This window comes from Phalaenopsis equestris, unplaced genomic scaffold (assembly GCF_001263595.1).
Source record: "Phalaenopsis equestris unplaced genomic scaffold, ASM126359v1 Scaffold000120, whole genome shotgun sequence".
NCBI lineage: Eukaryota > Viridiplantae > Streptophyta > Magnoliopsida > Asparagales > Orchidaceae > Phalaenopsis > Phalaenopsis equestris.
This window is the reverse complement of record NW_018164562.1, coordinates 2,551-11,959: the sequence shown is the minus strand read 5'-3', so window position 1 is coordinate 11,959 and position 9,409 is coordinate 2,551. Positions and strand designations below refer to the sequence as shown.

The following is a 9,409-nucleotide window of genomic DNA, read 5'->3' as shown; positions in this document are numbered from 1 at the left end:
TAATAATAGCAGCAACTGAATTTTCATTAACATTAGCATTAGATAAAACTTAAGGTTAAATAAAGCTTTCATTCTCATTAGGCAAATCATTTTGCAAATTTAGATTTTTCTGATTCAACTCTACAACATCAGAAGAATCAAGTATAGCTAAAACAACATCATCAATATCTACAATAACAATAGGAACAACATTAGATTCAGTAAGATGAGCGGTGACATTATTACCAACATTTTTCATACTACTAGATTAAACATCAACATGACCATTTAAATTCGGCGCATTAATGCTATTAGTGACATTAGGAACCATAGTAGAAATGAGATCGACAACATTAATAGGATGCCTACTTGTGCTTCTTTGAAATATTTGAGTAGAATTGTACCTATAATTACTTCTTCCTCTATTTAAAGGTGCAACAATTTTAGACAGAACATTCACAATCTTAGAACACGATCGAGAATTGTGAGCAAAAGTACATGTCTTATAAGGAGAAGGCTTTCATTCATAAACTACGGGTAATTTAAGCTCTTGCCCTTCAATATCTAAAGCAATGAAATCAGGAAGGGAGGAGTTAACACTTATCTGAATATTGACTCTGTCAAAAGAAAGCCTCAAATATTTATATGTTAAATTATCAACTACCAAAGAAACTTCTATTCGACTAGATATTTTTGAGATACCAGCCTCATTTCAACAACCCAAAAGTAAATCAAGAAACTCAACCCAAATAGGTTTTTCCTTAAATACTTCTTTAATAGGTTTAAAATATTAAGTTTATTTTTTAAAAATGAATGGTTAACCATTTGTAAACCAAGGATCCCCAGCCAATACCATGTCAAAATTCTCAACACAATTAAATTTAAACAGAAAGAAAACTTCAGATAAATACAAAAGTTACAACAATACCTTTCAACTTCCAAATCTAGCAATAACTTGCTGTAAGTTGTCCTTGGAAGGCCGTTTACTAATCACATCTCCAACCAAAACAAGTGTTCAATTCTTTGAACCATCAAGATCTTCTTGAACAAAAAAATTAACTCAATATGAGAAATTTAGAATAAAAGTTAAATTAAAAGTAGCAGAAGTAGAGAGAATATGAGAAATTAGACTCTTCCCGTTAAGAGTAGGACTAAGCCTATGAATGAATAGAAAAGAAGAGGAAATAAGAGGAGAGAAATATCCCATGAAATGTAAAAACTAGGGGCAAAAACCCCAAAACCCAAAGAAAAATCAGCATTAAAGTAAAAGAGGAGAAGAAAAAAATTTTCCCAAAAGAAAAGAAAAAATGAAGAAGAAAACCATAAAATGGATCCAAAATCGACTCAGTCCCGTGAGCCGGACAACTGATTCCTCAGTCGACTTTTTTAGATAAATAAAATGCAATTTTAATAATATTTATTTAAATAAAAAATGTACATAAATATCCCGTAAATAACGTGCAGTACATGCCAAGCACGCGAACAGGAAACCTCCCTTCGTAGACGATATCAGTGTTGTCCATCAACCCTGCCACTCTCTTTCATCTCCCGAGCTCATTTCATGTCCGACAAGTCGAAGTAACGGTGCAACGGATCCACAGTTAATACAGGGCTGGAGAACAGCTACTCTCTCTTCTTCCACGATTAGAAGAAGCGTGCAGAGCCGTCTAATCGGCACGTCCCTTCGTGGTTTGCCCTTTTTGCATTGGCTGGAACTCGGCGTTGGAGAGTAGAAGCAGTCGCCCATCGGCTGCTCCTCCTCCTTTTGCGACGCCGGCGATAATCCCTAGCATTTCCCTAGGTTTACGATCATGACTTGGAGTGTGGTGAATGATGGTGATGGTATGCCCAGGGTCATCTTGACGGAGCCTAATGGCTCCTCTGCCGAGGTATTCCCTCGTTTCCTTTTTATTTTCTTCTGATTCCTTGCTATTGTGTAGACTAATGCTTATAATCTTACGGAATTTTACTGAATCTTATAATTGAAGGAAATATTGAATTTTATGCATGGGGTTTGGGGCTGTGTGGGTTTATCCTGTTAGGTTACTGATGAAACTTATTTTATGGCTTTTGTTGCTTACTTCTTTTACAGGTTCTTTTGTATGGCGGGCAGGTAGTTTCTTGGAAAAATGATCGGCGAGAAGAGCTGCTTTTTATGAGCTCCAAGGTATTTGGATAATTTGAGTCAGTAGAGCTGGGTGGCTAAATTGGTTCATTGGTTCCTTTTTTGCATGACTGTAGTCTGGGTTTGGTTTTATGTGACATTTAGGAAATTTTGTGACACTGATTTAGGGCATTGACTCTTCACTTGACCAACAGAATGCTAGCCATAGTGCTTCCGCACAAAAAAAAGAATAATAGAAGAAAAATGGAAATTTGTGCACTTGTAATAGATTTCTTAAAGAATGCATATGGTATGAAATGAATTTCGGCTTCATTTTTTTACCCTTAAACCTAGGCTTTATCTGACAGTTTATTTTCTTATAAGGTCAATCTAGTGTAGGTACTTGCCTTTTTTTCAATTTTCTTGTTATTTTGTTAAGTTTTCGAGTTGTATAAAATATATTTATTATTGCTATTCTCATGTAGCTATTCCTTTCATAACTTTTCAACTTGTCTAAGTGCAGGATCTTGCCATGGACTATGTTTGAATTCTCTTGTAGAATACATCCAATATATATAAATTTATTACATCAAGATATTACTTAAGCAATAATATTTTCTAATGATGACTAATTTCACATCAATAAAATTTCTTGTTGTGTATTTAGTCTTTATTTTGCTAATTCGAAGATCTTTTTCTTTTAAAAATTTTCACTATTGTTGCAATTTTTCATTCTTGAAGAAGCCTTAATCATGAAAATATTTTTATATACGAAATAACATATATTAAGTTGCCTCCTTTTATTATTATTATTATTATTATTTTCAGCATGCCTTTAACAAATACCAAAAAACAATGGGCTTAGTGTTCTTCATTAATTGTATTCTAATCGGTGATTATTCTAATTTTAATTGTTGCTCCCTTTACTTTTTGAAAACTTAATGATATCTTTGATGCATGCTTCTTCTTTTTAATATCCATTCAAGTCATAAAATCAAATGGATTCTCTGACGCCCATGTGATTTTTCGCAAGTGACACACAACATGGAAGACCTTAACTTGGCTGTGTAGCTAATTGTTTTAGTGTAAAGAAACCTTGAGCTTACTTCATTGGCGTTGGTTTCTTTGATCAAGATGATAACTTGAAGTGGAAATGCCATAAATATATAATAATATAAAGAGGAGGAAATATTAAGAATAGCTTATTTAGTCTCGCACATGGAGAGGAAATTGCTTTTTGAAGGGGCCTCACATTTTTTAAAGGACATGACATATAAATAATGAGCTAGGGTGGGCAAAATATTATATTTTAAATAATATATTAATTAAATAATAATAATTAAATGAATACAAATATATATAATTAGTGTTTTTAAAAAGAAATTCAAATAACTAGTAAGATAATATTATAAGATTATAAAATGGAAATATAAATAGATAAGAATGTAAAATTCTAAGAAAATATAGACAAACAAGTGTTTAAGCTGGGTATTTTTTCTTTAGGATTGGGCAAAATCATAAATTTAGGGTGGGCAAACTCCTCTTAATTTCCTTATATAAGTAATAAAAAAAATTGAGTGCGTGCACACCCACTATCACTGTAAGGTGGTTCTGCCCATGACTGTTGAAAATTATTATGAAATTGGTGTGAGCTGGTTCAATGACTAAAAGAATGTTTCTATTAATTTATGCTGAAATAATTTAACATCTTTTTTGTTCATACTTAATTAATCAGAAAATTAAATTTTATGTAATCAATTTATGTTTACTAATAGTTTTTCTTTGTTAAAATTAATGACTTGAGAGCATTATTAATCATGATACACTATTGTTTTAATAATTTTTAATTTAGCAATTAATTAGTTATTATATAGCGAATTATAATTTATTATCACAATACTTTTTATTTAATAAATATTGTAATTGCTGTATAGTTAGCATAATTAATCTCTAGGATTAATATCCTGATCATTAGGTAATATAAAATTATAGATTATTTTTTCTAAAAGTAACTGCATAATTAATTATTATAAAATTTTACCTAAAAATTAGTTTGACATCATCGCTTCCTAATTAGTCTTATGTACCAGATCTCTAGATTCTTGACTAAACTATGCCTGTTTGTAACATTTATTTTATATGACCAATCTATACTAATGTTAACATGGTTAACTTTGTCCTCTGTGTGCTTTCCTTGGCATGTTACTTTCTCCTCTTCAAAATTTGCCTCTCATAATGTGCCATTTTTTCCTTTGTAATAAAAGCATTTCACATATTTGAACCTATGATAATTATAGGTCATAGTTAGATGGAGAACACTTCTTAAAAGGGTTTTCATTAAGCAGCGTTCCTCAATTAACTTTTCATTTCCTACACCCTTAGGCAGCTAATAGTAGCTCTATTATATTTTTTAGAAAGAGGTAATAAACATATGGGTAACAATGCTTGATTCTTATCATCACCATGGCATCAATAATCCTCAAATCCATTACAATGGAATGAAACTTATTAATATTTGATTTAATATGCCTACATTCTGTTAAGTACTTGTGACAAATATTGAGCTTAGGTTTTTGGTTTTGTAAATAGAGGTTTCCTTCAAATGATGCTTGAATGATGACAGAGGAGTTATAGAGGCTAGCTAGCTCCTAAATTTCTGGTTTGCTATATTGATATCAACTCTTCTGAGGAGAGTTTGTTGGAGCTGATGTAATAAAAACTTTCAAACATGCCATGACAGGGGCAAAGTTGCTATAAATTAATTATTAAAATTCAAATTAGGCCAAAATATATTGGTGTTGAGCCCATTTTAAAGCCTTTTTAGTCATATTTATGTTTATGGCCAATATTTTTTTAATTATTCGTTTCATGTGAATTATTTTATTAGGTTTTATCCTCTCTTGGAATAGAATATATTTAGGGGCTGTTTGGTTGCTAGAGAAAAAAGTAATGTAAAATAAATACTATACGAGAGTAATGTATTATATTTGGAATACTTTGGGGTTCTTTGGTTTATTGTAAATAAACAAATGACTTCATTTTTTTTTTTTGTTTGAAGAAATATGAAAGTTAATACATTGGCGGCAGTTCCGAATTCAGGGAGAATGAACTAAGGGCTGAATTTCAAATATAATATGATTTTACATTGGATTTGAATTTCTTCCGAACAAACAATTAGATTTTCAAAATTCAAGAATTTGAAATATAATATGCCCCTAATTCGGCCGACGCCGACCAAACATGCTCTTAAAATTAAAGGTTTTCGGATTGTATGGGATTATATTGTGTTTAAATGTTTAGCCTTATATTTGAACATTGTGTATTATTAATTGAATGAAATGAATTATCTGCAGCTAATTAAGTATTTAAATAGCTCCTCGTTTTCAGGCTCTAATTAAAATATTGCTTGATGTTTGGCTAAACCAAATTCATATTCAATCTAGGAAACTAACAACTTTTTTTTTTGTTCTTTAGTTAAACTGACAAACTACACCATCAATTTTATTAGTAGTCCTGCACTATTAATTATTTTTGGAAATAAAATACTACGTGTTATTTCTTTCCTCGTTCCTCACTACATCCAATGGTCTACAAATAGGTCACTCACTCATTCTCTGTTTTTTTCTGCAAGATATTGCTTTTATCTAATATCTAAATCAAAGTACGTAGTGATTGTCACTTTGTAAATTGCTTTGGAAGTGTTGATTGTTTGCATTCTTTTACATATTATATCCGTATTCATCCATGCATTTTGTATTTATATGCTTGTCACATAACCTGAAATTTAGGCATGCATGCATGTTTTTCTGTATGCTAGCTACCTTATAGGTATAAAAAAGTCTGACTATTTTTTCTTGTTCAATAGGCTGTTTTGAAACCACCTAAAGCTATCAGAGGAGGAATTCCTATCTTTTTCCCTCAAGTAATTCTATTTGTGCTTTGCGTACTTCATGAGTAGCCTAATTTCTTTTATTGTATCTTTGTGCATATCTAACTCGTTATGTGCTATAGTTTGGTTTGGGATCCCTGGAGCAGCATGGCTTTGCAAGGAACAGATTGTGGGCAATGGATAGCTGTGCATCTCCATTACCTCCTCCCAAGAATCATTCTACAATAGATCTAGTTTTGAAGTCCCAAGAAGAGGACATGAAGACATTGCCAAGGTAATATTTGAGAGAAGCTCATTGAAAAGGTCATCTGTGCATACTTCTGATGGATTTTGCATGATTTAAACTTTGAGCAATGCAGCTTTGAGCTACGGCTGCGAATTATATTGAGCCCAGGCAAGCTCACTTTGATTCCTCGGGTGAGGAATACTGACAGCAAACAATTTACATTCACCCTTGGATTGCGTAATTACCTTTCTGTTTCAGACATCAGGTACTTGGACTTTAGCCCAGTTCTTCCATTAGAGTAACTCTATCAATCTGTTGTTTAGTTTTTCATTGTCTATTTTATGTAGTTTCTTATAATGAAAAGAATGTAGAAAGCTGCTGGATATGGTAATGTTTTATTTGTCCACGTCTGCTCTCTGACTTTGCTCATAGTGTTAATTGACCCATTCATTTTTACTTCGAAGTTTGAAAAGATTATTTCTTTTCCCAGTGAAATATTTTAGTGCATGATTTCTTTGGCAGTGAAGTCCGAGTTGAGGGATTGGAGACGCTCGACTATTTTGATAATCTTATGCAAAGAGAGAGGTTCACTGAACAAGCAGATGCAATTACGTTTGATGGGGAGGTTTGCATATTTTAGCTTCTTTTAGTTTGTATACTTCATTGTTTTATGCATTTCCACTTTAATTGGCTATATATTGGCTTCCTTGTAATTTCATGGAAACTTATGATGGCAGATGCAATGCATTTTGTTATGGGATCGTTTCCCTTACAAAGTAAAATCATACCTCATTAAAATATGCTTTTCATCCATTTTTCAATTTGGTGTTACCATTAGAATTTGCTATAAGAAAAGGAAGCTGTAATGTTACTATGTTCTTAATTCTTGTTGGTCAAGTGGATCTAATTAACGGTATAGGCTTTCTTTTGAACTTTATCTTGGGCTAATATTTGCAACTGTATGATTTTAAGAGTTATTTTTAATGAGCTTCTTTAATGGTTAAGTGGCTCTCTCTCAGGTATAAAGTGCACTCACTTTTCAGTAATTATACTCATTCCTCGAGCATTTTTGCTGCTTTGCACTCATTACTACCAGATAACCGAAATTATAACCATCATGCCTTGTTTTGTTAAATTATAACTTGGCTTATTTGTTTGCATGAAATTTCAATTGCTTGCTTCTCTTTTGTAGTTTTTAATCGTAATTTCTATTTTGAATCCAAGGTTCTTTCACAAGAATTAGTTTTAAATTTTTTTTATTTTCGAAATAATAAATAGTTATTTGAAATTATTGATCTGCTTTCACCAGAGTTACATTTTTGTCCCATAAATTGGTTGCATCTTATTTAAATTTTATGGTAGTCCTAATATTAGAAACTCTAAACTCTTAAATGTCCTACATCTCATGCCCATAAATACCCATTGTTGTATTGCTCAATACGTGTCAAACTCAATTTCTTTCATGGTACAAGAAATATAGACTTCTTTCCTTCACCGTAGGATTTACAACCCAGCTTCTGGTGCTTTCACATGTTTCTAGCTTAAACTATATTCTACTTCGGGACATTTACATACATAGCGCACAATTCTTGTGTATTCACATATCTCACATCTAAACTTTCATATTTACGCACCTAGCACTCAAATCTCTAATATCAAATCAAATCTAGCACTGTTACCACTTTTTAAAAGTCAAACACACCTCTTCATGCATAAGTTTAAACCACCAAAGTGCTATATGGAAGTTTAGATGTGATATATATAAATAAATATGAATTGTGTGCTACATATGTGAATTTCTCCTACTATCTCACAAGTGTTTCCTTAGCAGGTTGACAGAGTTTATTTAAGCACGCCGGGAAAGATAGCCATCATAGACCATGAGAAGAAAAGGACCCTTGTTCTGAGAAAGGAAGGCCTGCCTGATGCTGGTAGGTTGCTTTCTCTTAACACGGCCTGCTGCTTTTCCTTTCCTCCCAGTGCAATTTTATTTCTTTGAACATTTACATACATAGCATACAATTCTTATTTTTTTATATATCTCGCACCTAAACTTGCATATGTACACTTATAGCACTTAAATTTTTAACATCATATAAAAATTGCATTATTATCACTTTTTATAAGTGAAATACATCTTTTCATGCACGGGAGCAAAAAATAAAGTTCAGGTGTGAGATATGTAAATACACAAGTGTTCTGTGCTACATATGTAAATTTCCCTTGTTTCTTTCCTCTCTGCAGCCCTTTGGAACCCATGGGATAAGAAGTCGAAGGCTCTCCCAGATTTTGGTGATGAGGATTACCAGTTCATGCTATGCTTGGATTCCGCAGCTGTTGAGAATCCAATCAACCTCAAACCATCGGAAGAATGGATGGGCCGTCAGGAACTGTCAACCGTGTTGTCGAGCTACTTCAGCGGACAACTTGATCCTTGCAAAGTTCTTGCGGGACACTAACCGGTCATCGTATCTTCCATTTCGCACCAAGGTTCATCAGAGTAAGTATTGTATAGCTACAGATGTTCTTACTTTGTTTTTCTGCATGTGTGGTTGGGCATCATTGGACTATGTTTGAGTTCCGATTTGTAGAGAACGTTTGAGTTAATCATGTGTTATTCTTTCCCTTTTTTTCTGTAGAAATTTACAACTGAACTGTGTCTTTTCAAATGCTATATTTTCTGAAAATAGGAAGATTGGTTTTCTGGAACTATTTGAACTCTACTTAGCTTGATATACTTGTTATTTCTCAGTTGCATCTTTTTTGTCAGGAAAAGTAGATAATTTTGTATTTTTCCCCATGTGGTAATAATCATTAGTGGAATTTTCATCAACTATGAATTTTCTGATTGTTATCATGATTATTCACTAAAGTTTTTAGGGGCATTTACATATTAACACACAAATTTTCATATTTAGTTGTGCTAAAATCAAACTTTGACATCACATAAAAAAAGAAACACTATCGTTAACCTTTTACAATTGAAATACACCTTTAATACGTAAGTGTTCTAAATATAAATATCAATCTCCTAGGTGTTAGATTTAAAAATATATAAAAATTGTTTGGTTTGTATGTAAATTTTTCAAATTTTTTTTTGTGATCCCAAGCGCACGCCTAATGTTCTGATTTAGGGGTTTTTAGTCTTGGACGAGTCTCTGGTGTAAAAAGGTGTTTGGCTCACTCGGAGGTAATCCAAAAGCTATTTTTA

At 32.4% G+C, this 9,409-nt stretch overlaps 1 protein-coding gene across 1 annotated transcript; it reads left to right on the top strand.

Annotated features, from left to right (window-relative positions):
• Nucleotides 1–1,453: 1,453 nt before the first annotated feature.
• On the top strand, nt 1,454–8,883 carry LOC110021068 (putative glucose-6-phosphate 1-epimerase). Its single transcript, XM_020719402.1, has 8 exons — nt 1,454–1,868; nt 2,072–2,146; nt 5,949–6,005; nt 6,095–6,246; nt 6,332–6,463; nt 6,721–6,823; nt 8,030–8,129; nt 8,443–8,883. Exons 1-8 carry the CDS (start codon nt 1,791–1,793, stop codon nt 8,655–8,657), a joined length of 912 nt encoding a protein of 303 aa, XP_020575061.1. The 5' UTR covers nt 1,454–1,790; the 3' UTR covers nt 8,658–8,883.
• Nucleotides 8,884–9,409: the final 526 nt, after the last annotated feature.